This window comes from Schistocerca serialis, chromosome 8 (assembly GCF_023864345.2).
Source record: "Schistocerca serialis cubense isolate TAMUIC-IGC-003099 chromosome 8, iqSchSeri2.2, whole genome shotgun sequence".
NCBI lineage: Eukaryota > Metazoa > Arthropoda > Insecta > Orthoptera > Acrididae > Schistocerca > Schistocerca serialis.
The window spans coordinates 615381140-615401643 of record NC_064645.1 but is presented as its reverse complement, the minus strand read 5'-3'; the positions used below and the strand labels follow the sequence as shown (position 1 = coordinate 615401643).

Below are 20504 nucleotides of genomic sequence, written 5' to 3'. Positions count from 1 at the left end.
TTACTTGGTTAAATTTAGAAGGCATAAGTGTGAATAGCAATAAAATAGTGATAATTTATTGTTAATACAGCACACAGATTAAGTTTCTATGATGTCTTTCTTTGATGGTACTTGTGGAATGTGATGAATGAATGGGTAAATGAGTAGGTATTAACTAATTCTTGAGTGTATGTTTGGCCAAACTGACAATGGCCGTGAGCAATTTAATTCCGTGATTATTTATTTTCAAACAGTGACAAATTATAGTGTGCATTTTCTTTTTTCTCTCTCCCCTTACAGACTGGGCGGCTGGCATCGGCTGACCTCCTTGTCAAGGATTTATATGTAGAAAATGCATATCTTCATCAGAGCGTCCAGCGACTAGAACAACGGTGCCATTCACTAGCACAGATGACTACTGACTCAAGCTCTGTGTAGTTACTTGTTTTTCTGTTGTGAATTGGTACTGCCTTCTCACATTCAGTTTTTCACATGCTCCCTGTCTTGCACAGTGTAGATCCAAGAGCTGTTTGAATGTACTGTAGAGTATTAGTTAAGAAGGAAAGACTTCTAGTGCATTAGAGGACAAATAAGAAGCCAATTGAACTGTGCATTTTGATTCAAGTAACTAAAAAACTGATTCAGCACATTGTATGAATTATCATTAGACAGTTTTTCTTCTTGCAAGAACATTTGATTAGTGTGTTCTAGCTGCCAAACAATGCAAACATTGCAAATTTTCAACACACCGTATTCTCTGTTTTTCCACATAATTGTATTGTCACTTATGTATGATGCAGTGTATTTTAGATAAGTAATTCAGTATCTTAGTAGCTAATGAACTGCTTGTGTACTTGAGGAAATCTGAATCATAAGATTGCTTATAGACCTATGTTAGCTACTAAGCTCCTCACACACTGCTACGCAATTCATAAATAATGTTGCAATACTTGCCATACTTTGGTTACTGTTGTATTTTAAAATGTAATTTGTGTAATTCATTGTGTCCAAACTATCGGTATGACTTCCATGTCATGGATTTTATGTACACTTCAAAACTATTTGCTCCCACAAGAGTGAATAATTGTAAATCTGTTTAAAACTTTAGTGGAAAGACTATTTTCTGCATATTGTTGTACTGTTTCCACTTAAAATATTCCCTAAGCATATCACAGTTTTTGTAGAATAGTGTGGAATTTGTGCAGATTGTTCTCCAAATAGGAGCTATTTGGTATATACATTATTGGGGACTACCATCCCTCATATCCCTTTGCATATTATCCGTGTTTAGCATTATAAGCACAATATTTGCTCATGGGTAAGTGCTTTATTGCTCATTATATATGCAAATAAGTGTGATAAGCTTTAATAGTATGTTAGTGTTAATTATTGTAGACACAGTTTATCACAAGAGTAAATATTCAGTTGGTAATTATAGGTAATAAAAGTTGTTATTCATTTACTAATTACTGATAAGCATCAGTCTTCTTCTGACTATGAAGATTATTTGAGTTTCAGGAGCATTATCATATATTGATTTCTCAACAGTATGCCTTGAGGATTTAGATGCAGTTTTTATTTATGGATAACTTAGGATGGATGTAGAAAAGTTTCAGTACAAGGTTATCTATTAAAATAAAATTGTCAGTACCTTAATGATATTCATAATTAATTTTATAAATGTAGAGAAGATAGAGGGCTGTAGCAATTATGCCTTTACACATTCGGTCATTGTCAAGTTTTGACCATATGTAGCCCTTTTAATACAGTGCATGATTCGTTGTCAGATAAAAGTGAGAAATTTGACTGCAACAGATGAGTTTCAGAAATCTCTTTCAGAAATATCTGTGGCACATATGAATTAATAATAACAACAATGACAAAGAATTCAGTACATTTCACACAAAGAAATGAAATTTCATAATGACAATACAATGAGATGCAGCCACAAAATGAAGGAATCCTTCGATGTATGAGACAGTGGTCTTATATTTGGTAAGATGATTGTTAAAATCTTTGCCCAGCCATCAGCTTTAGGCTTCTTGCCATTTCACTAAATAGCCTTAGATGAATGCCAGGATGACTCCATGGAAAGGGAATGGCAGGTTTCATTTCGTACTCTCTCCGAAATCTGAGCTTATGTGCTTCATCTTTTATGAGACAGGATGTTACAACCTAATCTTCCTTCCTTCAGTCCCTCCTAAAGTATGTGTACTACAACACAACTTTGATGATAGGTAGTAATATGACTGTGTCATTGATATTATAGTGCATTGTCTCATGAAGTGTTGCTCAGAAGCTATCCTTCCAGTCGGCTAACAGGTTTATAAATGCCTCCATCTTATTAATATGCAGGTCCCAAGAGGCTAGTAGGTTGTTTTCATCGCCACTTAGCCATCAGTCTTGTGCAGTTTATCCTAACTTTTTTCATATTTTGAAGACTACAATGTGTCTCTAGTTGTCTCTCTTGCCTGTTACAATTTTTCATTTTTCAATGGATCATTTTTTTGTATTATATATATAAACTATGGAGAATACTATTTATTGATACTACTATTTCTGATCTTCTAACATTTGCATACAACATTGTTCATCTTGATTTTCAGAATGTCTAACATAGTCTTCAGTTAATGAAATGTTTAGATAGTTGTTAAGAACATGTTTACTTTACTCATTGAGGGCAAGGGGGAAAAAACAAAAATGAAAAGTAGAGAATGATCTTTGAACATATTAATCCCCAGTCTTCATGCCAGTAGGAATAAAACTAATTGAATAATTATAATTCATTAACTAACTAATTTTAAGAATTAGAGTACCATAAAAGTTAACTGATTGCTTCTGTAATATAATTGTTAGCAACCTTTCTTACTTATCTTCAAAGCTTCTAAAAGTTCACACATGATGCAAAACATACGAACATTATTTCAACATCAGTTACCACAGATCATAACAGTTCATAATACCTTCTTCTTCTTCTTCTTCTTCTTCATTTTAAAAAGCAATCTGCATTTGGAACAAAAGCTTCTCTATAATCAGAAGATAGATATTCTTTCAGAAAGTGGTAGCTTCACCATAATGTCACTGGCTGCTTTTTTTTATGTCAACTGTTTACCTATTTGTGATCTGGCAGCTTCTCCACTTTCAAATTTTGTTGTACATTGTCCCAATGCTAAAGTTTCTGAAGTATTCTTCTGTCACACATTGATTGCTTTATCATCATTTTATTTTGCATTCAATGTTAATTTCTGTTCTGTAGTTGCCTGGTGCAGTTTTAATTGTATTTATGCTCTTCATATCTCTTTGTTCAATCCCATTGGGTGCAATAATGTATTATGCTTGTATGTATACTACATTCTTGATTTTCAAGTTTAAGTAGCATGGGGAGTGTAAGTTTCAATTTTTATTGCTTCCGAACTGTAACTTGTTTCAGGGTAATCTATATATAAATGACACTTGTGGTGACTGTTTAATTAATCTTATTGGAATAAATAGGTCACTTGTCTGTGTAACAGTGAATCAATGTTAATTTACATAGGATTAGTGAAATCATAAAGTTTTCATATTTTCTTTTTTTGGGACTGCTTTGTGCTGGGGAGAATTTTGATTCTAAGCAGAAACACCACACACCCACAACTCTGTTTCTTTTATCTGAGTCTTTACACTAAGTACTATTTGTAAACCATTATTTATGTTAGAACATTTGTCTTGTCTGATGAATGACTGTATTTTAGTGTTTAAAGATTGAAGATCATCTGGCCCCTCTTGGCTTTCATAAATGTTTATTTTCAATAGAATTAAGCAGACAATCAGTAATCACACCAATGTCATAACTTCCACATAATGTTCAGCAAATTATTTTTTCCATTAAAGTATAACGTTATAAACACATATTGCAACTGATAATTAACCATTGCATGAAAGAGTTCTATGTAAAACTCAAGTAGGGAGATATTTTGTAATGTGAAAAGGTGATATATCATGAGTCACTGTAATGACATATTTCTGTTTCCCTTTCCTGTTTGTCTTTTTACACCTCTTGTAGTGCAGGTATAATCTAACACATTAGCAATTACTTATTATTTGGATGCTTTGACTTTGTTGTTGTAGATTATGATTTTTAGGGAGCAAATATTTTTCATAATAGTCTAAATAGAAGGAATCAAAGCTCTCTCAATAGTATATAGCCTGCACCATAGTGTTAGAAGTGTTGTTCAAACTGAGGCAGTCATTTTAGTGACTAGATGCTGTTTTTTTGCAAAGCTTCATTGTAGTACTTTTAAGAAATGGAAAATATGTACCAAATGTTGTGACCTAAGATTCTGTTGTAATTTTCTGTTTTAAATTAATACTATTGTTGTACAGCATATTTTTCTGTAGATAAAGAAAAGACATCAAGTATTTATTTGTACTGTTTATGTGGGCTAAGAGCATTTTGTGCTGTTGGTCTCTATTCCTATGCATATTGCTATACCAAAATATATATAATTTTCTATCTTGTTTTTTGATTCATGTAATAATCCTTTTTATACTGAAAGCTTATTGCTGTCTTTTACAGAAAGGTACAAATTACATATAAGAATATTAGTGTAGTTTACATATATCTTTTATTACGCAATAAGATGTTTGAATATTATTGTACAGTAATTAAAATCTTTATAAAATGTTGATAGGTTAATATATCCATGAATACACTATCATTTGTGTACAGATAATATAGTGTATTGATAAAAGACATATTTTTTGAAGTAGTGAATACTAGTCAGATGTGTCACTGTCAAACTGGCAAACTTGAACGTCCATTGTGTGCAATTATTTGCATGTTTTTATAAAATTTTTCTAAAATCATTATTCTCACCAATGAATGTGCTTGCACATTGTTAATGGCAACTCTGAGTTTTTAGTTTCAAATAACACACACTATCTGTCAGATTTGATATGAAGTTACAATACTGTTGTTGTTTTCAAGACAGTATTTGTGTCACTGTTAGTGTATTAGTATAGTGTGTTACACTTAAACTCTTGTTGAGAGCTGTGTTGTATATGCTGTGTTTTGGTGCTTGAAATTTTGAGAATTTTGAAATATTAGTACAGAACTTATGCATATTTTCAAAGAGCTTTTTATGGATGTCTGTTCATTTATCCTTTTTCCAGATTTGTAAAAATGATGAAAAAGAAATTTATATAAATGGTTTCAATGTTACCATGACACAAGATTTTTGTGCCTTGCTGTTTTTTACAGTATTTGTGTACAGTTTAAGCAAAACTGCTGTTTATGTCTCTTTGTGTTTTAAACATAAATAAAGATACTTGGTTGTTAACTTTCAGTTATATTTATGTATAAAAAGTTAATGTAATACATCATCCTTGTCCGAAGTATCAAGTTGTGTAATAATAGAGTTCGTAGTAGAATGATGAGTAGTACTGAATAAATGTAAGCAAACAAGGAGTGATAAAATGTTGGACTGCTCATAGGGTGGATCAGTTCCAGCTCCTGTTGTATCCATCCTAAGTTAGAGGTTCCCAAACTCAAATAATGAAAAAGAGAAAGTAAAACCACAGTAATAATGAGATAATTTAGTTATCATTTGCCACAATACTTATGTTACATATTTTGTAACACATACATCTCATACAATCAAGACACTCCAGTTTGATGAAGCAGAAAGTTCACTTGACAAATTCATTCCAGTACTTGTAAGCCTATTGATGGTATTTATAAGAATGTGAAACAAGTTTTTATCACAATGTAAAAAAAAAAGGAATGACAGAGAATTCTTAAATGTGCTCATAATTATGCAGATCAAACGTGCACTTCATTTGTGATTTAAAGATGGTAAAGCACTATATTTTGACTGGAGTTATTTTTTCCTTCTTGTTCTTCTGTTATCTGCCTGCTCCCAGTAATGTATGAGCAGTGAGCAGTCTATCCAATGAATATATATTCTATACACTAATACATGTCTGAAAGAACAGATACCATCGGTGACCATGCAGTTCGTTAGAATGAAATTACAATGAAATGAACACCCTTGGCTGCTTACAGGTGTTGACATACGTCAACGGGGACGATGAAAATGTGTGCCCCAACCGGGATCCGAACCCGGGATCTCCTGCTTACAAGGCAGACGCTCTATACGTCTGAGCCACCGAGGACACAGAGGATAGCGCGACTGCGGGGATTTATCTCCGGCATGCCTCTCACAAAACCCACATACTCAACGTATTGTCCCGCACTACATTCGTAGTGCCCCCGCCCATTATACTCATTACTCGCGGCGCTTTGCCAATTCCTGTAAGAGTTCAGGCACTGTTCGTGCATTCGCACAGAAGAAGAAGATGGTCAAGTGACCGGTGAGCCTTATATATACTAAGATGTCCAAAAGAACAGATACCATTGGTGACCATGCAGCTCGTTAGAATGAAATTACAATGAAATGAACACCCTTAGCTGCTTACAGGTGTTGACATATGTCAACGGGGACAGATGAAAGGAATGTAGTGCAGGACAATACGTTGAGAATGTGGGTTTCGCGGGAGGCGTGCCAGAGATAAATCCCTGCAGTCGTGCTATCCTCTGTGTCCTCAGTGGCTCAGATGGATAGAGCGTCTGCCATGTAAGCAGGAGATCCTGGGTTCGGATCCCGATCGGAACACACATTTTCATCTGTCCCCATTGACGTATGTCAACGCCTGTAAGCAGCTAAGGGTGTTCATTTCATTGTAATTTCAATCTATATTCTGTCTCCATACAGCAAGGAGAAATCTAAAAAACCTGTTTCTTTGCAAACTTAATTATTATGAGATGAATATTTTTCATGAATATGACATACAAAAATACAACAAAAGTTATAATTATGGAAGTGTTGCTGGAAATGATACTATATCTGACTTCTTGAACTAAAATTCCTTATTCAGAAAATTAACAGTGGTGTGGACTGAGGACACACAACTCAGAACTTGTGAGTTGTACTTGTGCCTTCTGCACCTAACAGTATTGTAACCAAGTATGAAAATCACACTTAACACCAAGAAGCAATGGCTGATAGAGAGAGAGATTATTATGCATTTTTACTTTTTCATCATTGTAAGTTTTCATCTTCTTGAATGGAGGTATGATGCAATGGTGAATAGAATTAATCATACAAATAGAAGAAAATATAAAAAGAAAGAGACATGGACTTAAAGCTCTGTTTCCAAATTTGCCAAAATATGATTAACAAAGTCTGTCTTCTTGCACGAACACAAATTTTGTTTGATTTTGTGCAGACATTAATAATCACATTTGTGGCATAGTCAGTGGTTGTTTGTTTATTTCTTCTGAAATTCTGATATACACAAGATGTGCATAAGAACCCTTGAACATGAAATTTATCGCTGTTGTTTAAATGATGCTCTATCTGCTATACCTTATTTTATATTATGTGTTCCCTGTTAGCGCCTATCCATTATACCCACAGGTACGAGGGGCATTTGAAAATTCCATGCAAAGCCCAAGAGATGGCACCATTGGCGCGTATCAAGGTCATGTTTAGTTGGTAGCATCTTGGGAAAGAACGCACACCAAGTTTCAGCCATATTGGTCTATTTCTCTGTGTTTGGCATTCGTGTGAATCAAGGAAGTCGAGTGATTGTCAAAAAATGGACAAAAAGGAATTTCTTGTGGTGATTAAACATTACTTCATGAAAGGCAGAACGCCTCAGGAGACTAAAGAGATGCTTGATAAACATTACGGTGACTATGCACCTTCGATTAGAATAGTTTATAAGTGTTTTCAAAATTTTCAGAGTGGCCATATGGGCACAAGTGATGCTGGATGCCCTGTGGAGGTTACGACTGCAGAAATCATTGATAAAATCCATGATATTGTGATGGATTACAGAAAAGTTAAGGTGCATGAGATTGCTAGTGCTGTGAGCATCTCAAATGAATGGGTACATAATATTTTGCATAAACATTTGGACATGAGAAAGCTATCTGCAAGATGGGTTCCGCAATTGCTCAAGCTTGACCAAAAATGGAATCGTGTGAAGTGTTGCAAGGATGGTTTGCAGCTGTTCAGGAAGAATCCACAGGACTTTAAGCGTCATTTCGTCACTGTGGATGAAACATGGATACATTACTATACACCTGAGACCAAACAACAGTCTAAACAATGGGTTACGAAGTGAGAATCTGCACCAAAAAAGGCGAAGACCAAAAACGCCGGCCATTGGACCATAAAAAAGTACTTTTCCATCAAGACAATGCACCAGAATGACAATGCACCAGCACACACCTCAGCAGCTGTGGTCGCAAAATTAATGGAAATAGGATTCCAACTCATTTCACATCCCCCCTATTCTCCAGAGTAGGCTCCCTCGAACTGCTATTTGTTCCCCAGTTTGAAGAAATGGCTGGCGGGACAAAGATTTTATTCAAGCAAGGAGGTGATTGCAGCAACTAATAGCTATTTTGCAGACTTGGACAATTACTATTATTCAGAAGGGTCAACAAATTAGAACAGCATTGGACGAAGTGTATAAGTCTAAAAGGAGACTATGTTGAAAAATAAAAAAAGGTTTACCCCAAACAAGGAAGTAGTTTTTATTTTTACACAGACTTTTCAAACGCTCCTTGTATGTACTGATGCAGCATGCCATCTGCAGCAGAGCAATGCTTGAATATCACCTGTTTGGAATTTGGGTCTAAGTCATAGCAACAAAAATAAATTTTAGAAGAAGAAAATTGGTGTACAGCAGGCGGCACTAACATGTCAATCTACACAAATATTTTTAGTGTAATTTAAATATATATTATGTTATGACTTAGACCTAACTTGGAACTCTAATGTTGTTGAGCATTCCTGAGCAGAAAATGGCACGTTGCATTAGTATAGATTTTTGGCTAAATTACATAGGCAGCCACAGGAAATAAAAGGTACAGTACAACAAACTGGAGTATAACGTGAACAAAGGTGATAAAGTTTATGCCCTTCTGTTTATAACACACTTGTGTGTACATTTAAATTTTTAAGAAAAAAATATATCAACACCTATTAATAGTGCCACAGCTGCTGGAATACATGTTTCTTCAACAACGAGGAAATGGTATTCATGCAGGAAGGAGGACTTTATTAGTTATTTTAAAATGAAAGATGTCCAACTAGTACCAGCTTATGGACAATCAACTAAATGCAACAAAAGGCAAAAATTTGGTAGAAAAAATTTTCTGTATCTGAACACAGTTTTGTGAATGAAATGTGACTAACAAAATGTCAGATGTGTAAAATGAAGGTGGAGAGGGGAAGAAAGGAAAGGAAGGGGATCACTGCTGTCAGACACCAGGTATTCATATAATGAAATCTCAGGTATGTCTTTAATTGAAAAATATAAAGACTGTCATTGAATTCCCCATACAATCTCTCGAATCTATAGAAGCTGACAGGCAGATGATAATCTGAGTAGAAATCTGTGTCTGGAGGCATACCATTTTCATCCTGTAGGAACCTTTGCAGAAGCTGGGTTATAGAGCAGTAATTTACTGTTATTTTTTAACTAATTTTGTAACAATGTCCATTGCCAATGTAAAATTAAATATTCACTATTTACATATCACAGCATCAGTTCTTCCAAAAATGGTTCCCATCTCCTCCTATTGCTGCTACTAGCATTAGGCATTATTACCATTTCGTTTCTTGGTAGCAAACATTATAACTGTGAGGGTGACAATAAATTAATATTACTCTTTCATCAAGTAAATATGGGAAGACAGGGCATATCACAAGAAATGAAATGATTTTTTGCTCCAGTCATTATATGCTAATTATATCATGATTATACATTTCAGCAGCATCCCTCACTCTTTGTATGTCTTCTTCTTATCCCATGTTAATGATTTACAACATTTTCAGGCATTCATACATGACAACACAATTAAACAGTTTAAACAGCAGTAGTCTGTGAAAGCAGGATTAATTTACATGATAAAAACATGTTGTCAATGGAAGAAAGAGAAATACAAATGGATGAGAAACAAAATTGGCTTCAGGCTCAGTGGAAGAGCTTTGAGTGTTGAAAGCTGTAGTTTGTGATCTAAAACTAAACTTTTTATTTTCCAAAGTATGACATTCACTCAGATTACTTAATTTGAAACCATCAATGATGGGACAGCCAAAGCAGTTCTCAGCTGGGGAAGTTTCAGTTGCATAGCAACAAACTGACCCCCAGAAGAATATGAGTGTGTTTGATTTTTTGAAATTTACACCTTCTATCTACTTGAGAATTCCATTTCATTAGAGGCAAATGACAAGAAAGGCATTGGATCCACTCGAAACAGCTGATTGTGATGGTGCTGATGTTGGTGATTGGTAATGAATGGAGCTAGGATTTTTAGGAACTAAAGATCACCATAGTCACAAATATATGCTGTTAAAACAAAAATATGCACAAAACATAAAAAATGACTTAACGGTATTAAAATGAGATAAAATTTCTATTGTAAAATAAATTAGTAAGTCAATTCATGATAATGAACTATTTGTTTAAAAATAAAATGCAAATGAGAAGCAAGCTATACTAGGGAATTTGATGTTGTTGTATGCTTGTTATTAACAGTAACAGAACATTGTTAACCTATGATGTATGTTTTTTTCCATACTCTTTTCTACTTCAGTTTAAGAGCTCTGAGTTGTAACATACAATGAATGATGCAATGGCAAGTAAATAATTTCTGAAGAAGACAATATGTTAACACTGAATATAGATTCAAGTATTAAGAAGTTTTTCAAAGTTTTAGTATGGAGTCTAACCATGTATGGAAATAAGACATGGATGGTAAACAGTTTAGACAAGAAGAGAATAAACACTTTTGAAATGTGGTGCTACAGAAGAATGCTGAAGGTTAGATGTGTAGATCCCATAACTAATGAGGGGGATTCTGACTAGAACTGGGCTGAAAAATATTTGTGGCGCAATCTGACTAGAAGAATGGATTGGTTGATAGGACATATTATGAGACATCTGGTGATCACCAAGTTACTGTTAGAGGGAGACCAAGGGATGAATATAGTAAGCAGGTTCAGAAGCATGTAGGTTGCAATAGTTATTCGGAGATGAAGAGACTTGCACAGGATAGAGTAGCATGAAGAGCTCATTAGCCCAGGATTGAGACTGAAGACCATGAAACCTTGTACAAATTGTACAAATTAGCCAACAAAGCCTTCTACTTCAAAAAACTTCTTTCTACTTCAGCTGACAGAAAAAGTACACATTTAATATGGACCATCTTTTGAACCTAAATGATTAAGAGAGAACTTTTCACTCATCAAAATCTTTGAAGTGGTGCACAGTGTTTGATACCTTTCATTTTTTTCTAACAGCTTTTCTATTTTCTTTGAGACTTCTTTTTCTGTTTTACCAAAAACAGGTTCTAATTTATTCACAATTTTTCAGTTGTTCTATATGTATCATTAGTAGCAATTCTGATTGCTCCGCAGCAGGAATAAATCCAAAATTTTATTTTATTTTGAAGGATTGCCAAAATTCCAGCATTAGACATTAATTCTTGAGCTGAATTTCAGCATTAGACATAAATTCTTGGGCTAGTCTAATTGAAGCGGGTTCACTGCTATTGAATAAATCAGTTATGCTTTTCATAGCTGAAGTTCTGGCAGCAGTAGTTTCAGGCATCATTCCAGGACCCCCATCTTGTCAAAATGGGAGATAGTGATAAGGAAATGTCTGGAACTAACAACTTAATTGCTGCAACACATGAAGGGGCTTTCAAAAATACCTTTTTATCAAACTCAGTAAATTTGTTAACATCACTGTATTTACTATGAATGTCTTCTGCAACTCTTCGTAGGGCGTGGGCTAAACAAATCTCATGTATCATTCTACATTCAGTGAATCGACAGCTTTTACCATATAAGTTGCAGCATCTATTATGAAGAGTACTATGTTGCCATACTTAATGTCTTTGAGCCATGTGGCACCCATAGTTCTGTCGAACGCTTTACTAATGGTGAAAAAATTTCCTTTTCTGTGTATTCCCAGGTTACTAGAAAGCTCTTGCCTGGGCCATCTTCTTCCAAAGTTCTCACAATGACATCTACAATATATTTTCCCATAAAGTCTGTGGTTTCACCAGCTGACACTCATAATCTTTTTTTATTTGTAACCCTTTGTCTGATTTGGTGCATTGTTATTTATTTAGACTTCTTCCTTTCTTTTTTTTTTAAAAAGAAGCTCCAGCTGACATAGTCTTTTCTTAATGTGAAAGTGTCAGGAAGAGATTTGCCTGCAAGTTTTTCAAAGAATTCACGAAATTTTGGATGGTTCAGTTCACTTGAGGGAATTTCAGCACAAAGGAAAGCTGTGCAAATTCTTCACAGAATGCTGAATAAAATTGGTGGGATCACCCTAGAAGCATTTGCTGCTTTGTTCTTCCATTCTCAGTCCACTGCAGATCTCTCCACAGTTACTCTTAGGTCACACCTTTACAATACCATCAATTGAAGATACTTTCTGCTCAAATTGAGACAAAAACTGTTTTAATTTTATTTGAATACTTTGCTTCATTTCAGGATTTGTTTCTGAACCATTCTGCACATTTCTTTGATGTCAACAAGATTGAATAACACGGTGAGACACTTGTCTGCATCCCAGGGTCCAGAATGGCTTCCGCAATTACCTGCTCATAGAGTAACAATGGGCTACACGAATCCACTGTTGCAGAGTGCTGAAGTTCATAATCATGTATTCAAACGAAATAGGGGAGTTTAGTTGGTTGGTTAGTTGATTTGGGGAGGGGACCAAACAGTGAGATCATTGGTCCCATCAGTTCAGGGAAGGATGGGAAAGGAAATCTGCCATACCCTGCCGAAGGAACCATCCCAGCATTTGCCTGAAGCGATTTAGGGAAATCACCAAAAACCTAAATCAGTATGGCCAGATGCAGGTATGAACCATTGTCCCCCCTAATGCGAGTCCAGTGTGCTAACCACTGTACCACCTCACTTGGTGAAATTGGTGAGGAAGGTAGATATTTACCACTTTCCAAGAAATAAAATGAGATTCACAGTTCTGAGAAATGCCACACACAAGAAAATTTTTTTGTTTCTTGAAAGAGTGAAAATATAATAAATGTGACCATTTACTTCCTAAAATATGTTGTATCAGAGAGAAATGGCCATGTCTGCATAAATATGATTTAACAAATTACAGTACTTTGTTTAGTTTTTTTGTAACAAGCATTTATACGAACTTAGGAAACTGTCAGTCTTACCAAAAAATTATTCCCTTTGATAAAAATCCTAACCCTAGTAATGAATAATAACTTCTGTCATAACAGTTCTCTCCATTTTACAACAACGACAACAACAACCACAATAATAATAATTACTGTGGGGATGCAATTAGTCGAACATTAGGAGCAATATGGAAGTGTGGAATTTCTCTGGTTTACTTACTGATGAGTTCTTTGGTTTCTACATCTACATCTACATACATACTCCACAATCCACCATACGGTGCGTGGCAGAGGGTACCTCGTACCACAACTAGCCTCTTCTCTCCCTGTTCCACAAGGGAAAAATGACTGCCTATATGCCTCTGTATGACCCCTATCTCTCTTATCTTTGTGGTCTTTCCACGAAATATAAGTTGGCGGAAGTCAGCCTCAAATGCTGGTTCTCTAAATTTCCTCAGTAGCGATTCACGAAAAGAACGCCTCCTTTCCTCCAGAAACACCCACACGAGTTCCTGAAGCATTTCCGTAACACTTGCGTGATGATCAAATCTACCAGTAACAAATCTAGCAGCCCGCCTCTGAATTGCTTCTATGTCTTCCCTCAATCTGGCCTGATAGGGATCCCAAATGCTCGAGCACTACTCAAGAATAGGTCGTATTAGTGTTTTATAAGCGGTCTGCTTTACAGATGAACCACATCTTCCCAAAATTCTACCAATGAACCAAAGACGACTATCCGCCTTCCCCACAACTGCCATTACATGCTTGTCCCACTTCATATTGCTCTGCAATGTTCGCCCAAATATTTAATCGACGTGACTATGTCAAGTGCTACACTACTAATGGAGTATTCAAACATTACGGGATTCTTTTTCCTATTCATCTGCATTAATTTACATTTATCTATATTTAGAGTTAGCTGTCATTCTTTACACCAGTCACAAATCCTGTCCAAGTCATCTTGTATCCTCCTACAGTCACTCAACGATGACACCTTCCCGTATACCACAGCAACATCAGCAAACAGCCGGACATTGCTATCCACACTATCCAAAAGATCATTTATGTAGATAGAAAACAACAGCGGACCTACCACACTTTCCTGGGGCACTCCAGACGATACCCTCACCTCCGATGAACACTCACCGTCGAGGTCAACATACTGGGTTCTATGACTTAAGAAGTCTTCGAGACACTCACATATTTGGGAACCAATCCCAGATGCTCGTACCTTAGTTAGGAGTCTGCAGTGGAGAACCGAGTCAAACTCTTTCCGGAAGTCAAGGAATATGGCATCCAACTGATACCCTTCATCCATGGTTTGCAAGATATCATGTGAAAAAGGGCGAGTTGCATTTCGCAGCAGCGATGCTTTCTAAAGCCATGCTGATGCATGGACAGAAACTTCTCTGTTTCAAGAGAATATGTTCGAGAATCCTGCAACAAACCGATTTTAAGGATATTAGTCTGTAATTTTGAAGATCCGTCCTTCTACATTTCTTATATACAGGCATCACCTGCACTTTTTTCCAGTCGCTCGGAACTTTAAATTGGGCGAGAGATTCACGATAAATGCAAGCTAAGTAAGGAGCCAATGCAGTAGAGTACTCTCTGTAAAACCGAATTGAAATCCCATCAGGACCTGGCGATTTATTTATTTTCAACCCATTCAGCTGTTTCACAACCCCGGGGATGTCTATCACTATGTCCTCCATACAGGAATCTGCACGAGACTCAAATGGCAGTATGTTTGTACGATCCTCCTCATGAAAGATTTCTCAAATGCTAAATTTAAAATTTCAGCTTTCGGGTGAAAGCAATGGGAAACTACAGCCATAATTTTTCCCGATGGCTTGCAGCTTTACTGTATGATTAAATGATGATGGCATCCTCTTGGGTAAAATATTCCGGAAGTAAAACAGTCCCCCATTCAGATCTCCAGGTGGGGACTACTCAAGAGGTCGTCATTATCAGGAGAAAGAAAACTGGCATTCCACGGATCGGAGCGTGGAATGTCAGATCCCTTAATCAGGCAGGTAGGTTAGAAAATTTAAAAAGGGTAATGGATAGGTTAAAGTTAGATATAGTAGGAATTAGTGAAGTTCGGTGGCAGGAGAAACAAGACTTTTGGTCAGGTGAATACAGGGTTATAAACACAATATCAAATAGGGGTAATGCAGGAGTAGATTTAATAATGAATAAAAAAAATAGGAGTGCGGTTAAGCTACTACAAACAGCATAGTGAACGCATTATTGTGGCCAAGATAGACACGAAGCCCACACCTACTACAGTAGTACAAGTTTATATGCCAACTAGCTCTGCAGTTGATGAAGAAATCGATGAAATGTATGATGAGACAAAAGAAATTATTCAGGTAGTGAAGGGAGACGAAAATTTAATAGTCATGGGTGACTGGAATTTCAAAGTAGGAAAAGGAAGAGAAGGAAACATAATAGGTGAATATGGATTGGGGCTAAGAAATGAAAGAGGAAGCCCCCTGGTAGAATTTTGCACAGAGCACAACTTAATCATAGCTAATACTTGGTTCAAGAATCATGAAAGAAGGTTGTATACATGGAAAAACCCTAGAGAAACTAAACAGGTTTCAGATAGATTATATAATGGTAAGACAGAGATTTAGGAACCAGATTTTAAATTGTAAGACATTTCCAGGGGCAGACAATCTATTGGTTATGAACTGTAGATTAAAACTGATGAAACTGTAAAAACGTGGGAATTTAAGGAGATGGGACCTGGATAAACTGAAAGAACCAGAGGTTGTACAGAGTTTCAGGGAGAGCATAAGGGAACAATTGACAGGAATGGGGGAAAGAAATACAGTAGAAGAAGAATGGGTAGCTCTGAGGGATGAAGTAGTGAAGGCAGCAGAGGATCAAGTAGGTAAAAAGATGAGGGCTAGTAGAAATCCTTGGGTAACAGAAGAAATATTGAATTTAATTGATGAAAGGAGAAAATATAAAAATTCAGTAAATGAAGCAGACAAAAAGGAATACAAATGTCTCAAAAATGAGATTGACAAGAAGTGCAAAATGGCTAAGCAGGGATGGCTAGAGGACAAGGCTTATCTCATGAGGGGTAAGATAGATACTGCCTACAGGAAAATTAAAGAGACCTTTGGAGAGAAGAGAACCACTTGCATGAATATCAAGAGCTCAGATGGAAACCCAGTTCTAAGCAAAGAAGGGAAAGCAGAAAGGTGGAGGGAGTATATAGAGGGTCTATACAGGAGCGATGTTCTTGAGGGCAATATTATGGAAATGGAAGAGGAGGTAGATGAAGATAAAATGGGAGATACGATACTGCGTGAAGAGTTTGACAGAGCACTGAAAGACCTAAGTTGAAACAAGGCCCCGGGAGTAGACAACATTCCATTAGAACTACTGACAGCCTTGGGAGAGCCAGTCCTGACAAAACTCTACCATCTGGTGAGCAAGATGTATGAGACAGGTGAAATTCCCTAAGACTTCAAGAAGAATATAATAAATCCAATCCCAAAGAAAGCGGTGTTGACAGATGTGAAAATTACTGAACTATCAGTTTAATAAGTCACAGCTGCAAAATACTAAAGCGAATTCATTACAGATGAATGGAAAATCTGGTAGAAGCCGACCTCGGGGAAGATCAGTTTGGATTCTGTAGAAATGTTGGAACACATGAGTCAATACTGACCCTATGACTTATCTTAGAAGAAAGATTAAGGCAAGGCAAACCTACATTTCTAGCATTTGTAGACTTAGAGAAAGCTTTTGACAATGTTGACTGGAGTAGTCTCTTTCAAATTCTAAAGGTGGCAGGGGTAAAATACATGGAGCGAAAGGCTATTTACAACTTGTACAGAAAGCAGATGGCAGTTATAATAGTCGAGGGGCGTGAAAGGGAAGCAGTGGTTGGGAAGGGAGTGAGACAGGGTTGTAGCCTCTCCCCGATGTTATTCAATCTGTATATTGAGCAAGCTGTAAAGGAAACTAAAGAACAGTTCGGAGTAGGTATTAAAATCCATGGAGAAGAAATAAAAACTTTGAGGTTCGCCAATGACATTGTAATCCTGTCAGGGACAAAAAAGGACTTGGAAGAGCAGTTGAATGGAATGGACAGTGTCTTGAAGGGAGGATATAAGATGAACATCAACAAAAGCAAAACGAGGATAATGGAATGTAGTCGAATTAAGTCAGGTGATGCTGAGGGAATTAGATTAGGAAATGAGACACTTAAAGTAGTAAAGGATTTTTGCTATTTGGGGAGCAAAATAACTGATGATGGTCAAAGTAGAGAGGATATAAAATGTAGACTGGCAATGGCAAGGAAAGCGTTCCTGAAGAAGAGAAATTTGTTAACATTGAGTATTGATTTAAGTGTCAGGAAGTCGTTTCTGAAAGTATTTGTATGGAGTGTAGACATGTATGGAAGTGAAACATGGACGATAAACAGTTTAGACAAGAAGAGAATAGAAGCTTTCAAAATGTGGTGCTACAGAAGAATGCTGAAGACTAGATGGGTAGATCACATAACTAATGAGGAGGTATTGAATAGAATTGGGGAGAAGAGGAGTTTGTGGTACAACTTGACTAGAAGAAGGGATCAGTTGGTAGGACATGTTCTGAGGCATCAAGGGATCACCAATTTAGTGCTGGAGGGCAGCGTGGAGGGTGAAAATCATAGAGGGAGACCAAGACATGAATACACTAAGCAGATTCAGAAGGATGTAGGCTGCAGTAGGTACTGGGAGATGAAGAAGCTTGCACAGGATAGAGTAGCATGGAGAGCTGCATCAAACCAGTCTCAGGACTGAAGACCACAACAACAACACTTTCGTTTTGCTGTCTTCCGTTGCCAGGCCAGACTGATCAGTGAGTGACTGGTTGGAAGCCTTCAACCCACTTACCAATTTTACGTAAGACCAGAATCTCCTTGGATTTTCAGCAAGATCTTTTGGTAAGGTATGATGGTGGTAGTGGTTGTATGCCTCCCACATTGCTCTTTTCACAGCAGCACGAATCTCTACTAACTTTTGCCTGTCCTTATTCTCCCGATCTTTCTTGTACCACGAGTGCAACTGTCTTTGCTTCCTGAGCATTCTCCAAATTGTGCTGTTAAGCCACGGTGGGTCTTTTCTGCCTGTAACCCACTTTTTTGGCACATACTTCTCCAATTCGTGATTTACAATGTGTTTAAAATGTGCCAATAATTCTTCCACGTCCATCGTACCGGAAGTAATTGAAGTCGATTCATTTACTAAGTGGGATGCTAACAACTGCTTATCTGCTCTTTCTAGTAAGAATACTCTCCTAGCCTTCTTGACCGACTTTTTAACTTTCGTAACCATAGTCGTAATGACAACATCATGATCACTAATCCCTGTCTCAACACTGACACCGTCGATGAGGTCTGGTCTGTTCGTGGCTACCAGATCTAAAATATTTCCATTACATGTTGGCTGTCAATTTAGCTGCTCAAGACAGTTTTCGGATAATGTGTTCAAAAGTAATTCACATGACGGCTTGTCTGTACTACCTGTAATGAATCAATTGACATCCCAGTCTATACTAGGTAGGCTGAAGTCGCCTCCGACTAATATAGCATGATCCGGGTACTTTTGCAATACAGAATGTAGACTCCCTTTGAATAATTTTAGAACTGTCATGGAATAATTCTAGAACTGTCATGGTGGAACCTGGTGGCCGGTAATAACACCCAACGATTAACTTTATTTCTCCTAGCCCTGTTAAACGTGTCCAGATAACTTCACAATCACACTCTACTTCGACCTCAGTAGACACAATATTTTAGTCAACTGCAATGAAGACACCACCTCCTACAGTATCTAATCTGTCTTTCTGATACACATTCCAACCCTCACTAAATATTTCTGAACTTCCTATCTCAGGGCTCAGCCAGGTCTCAGTCCCGAGAATAATTTGCGCACCACACGCTTCCTGGAGGGAAGTAAATTCAGGAACTTTATTCCGAACACTCTCAAAGTTTACTGCTAATATCTTTATAGCTGAAGAGTCTTTACACTGAGCGCGTCCTGATTTCCCTGCCTGCCCGTCGACTGGTGAGTGTTCATCAGGACACCTCGCACTACTGCCTAGCCTAAAAAAAACCCATGTGCACGCCACAAGTACTCTGCTACCCGAGAAGCCGCTTCCTTTGTGTAGTGCACCCCTGACCTATCTAGGGGCGTCCTACAATTCCCCACCCAATAGCGCAAGTCTAGAAATCTGCAGCCAAGACCATCACAGAGTCGATGAAGCCTCTGGTTGAGACCCTCCACTTGGCTCCAAACCAAAGGACCCAGATCCATTCTGGGAACGATGCTGCAAATAGAGAGCTCTGCTTGCACCCCGCTTGCAAGGCCAGCGGTCTTCACCAAATCCGCCAGCCGCCTGTACGAACTGAGGATCACCTCAGAACCCAAGTGACAGGCATCATTGGTGCCGACGTGAGCAAATACTTGCAGATGACTGCACACCATACGCTCGACAGCCGCAGGCAAGGCCTCCTCCACATCTTGGATGAGGCCCCCCGGCAGACAAACCGAGTGCACGTTGGATTTCTTTCCAGCCCTGTACGGTATTTCCCTAAGGGGCTCCATCACCCACCTAACGTCGGAGCTCCAAATAACCAGCAAGCATTTGCCCCCGTGTGTCTGTTCGGGCCCTACTGAAGAAGCGGCCACCTGCCCACTGACAGGATGAACGGGCGAGGCCAGCCGGCGAGCCTCCACATTGGCCCTCCGCCTGGAGCGATGCGAACGCGTTGCAGTCCGCCACTCACCCTGAGGTGAGGGCGGCCCCAACGCGCCGGGTACACTAGAAGGTGCCTCGGCGGCTGAGTCAGCGGACGCAGCAAGCGACACCTGGGGTGTCTCAAGCGACGCGCCAGACCCTCCGCCGTCGCTGCACCTCGAGGCAGCAGCCTGAAGGCGGCTGACCGTGGCCAACAGCATGCTCAGCTGCTTGGGAACCGTGGCCAGCTCCTCCTGCGCCCGCACGCAGCACGCACACACCCTATCCATCCTACTGCTAATATCTAACGACTCCACGAATTTATACCTTACAGCTATCAATAAGCAATATTACTCCTCTCAAATATGAGAATACACAAGGATTTTATGTAATTAAATATACAAGTGCACAAACACCGGAAAGAAATTAAGAATCAAACTACAAAACAAATATGAAAGCTAAATTTGCAACTCGCTACTGCACTGCTGCTGCACTACCGCTGCACTGATACTTCGCCAGCGGCTGCTCAAGGCTCACTTTCCTTTCT

At 37.9% G+C, this 20504-nt stretch overlaps 1 protein-coding gene across 1 annotated transcript in view; it reads left to right on the top strand.

The window, feature by feature from the left end:
* Window positions 1–5303, top strand: part of LOC126416789 (ninein-like protein) — a 145112-nt gene extending 139809 nt beyond the window's left edge. Inside the window, exon 21 of the mRNA XM_050084656.1 lies at window positions 280–5303. Coding sequence (XP_049940613.1) covers window positions 280–417 — 138 coding nt within the window. The 3' untranslated portion in view covers window positions 418–5303. The remainder of the gene's footprint in view (window positions 1–279) is intronic.
* Window positions 5304–20504: the final 15201 nt, after the last annotated feature.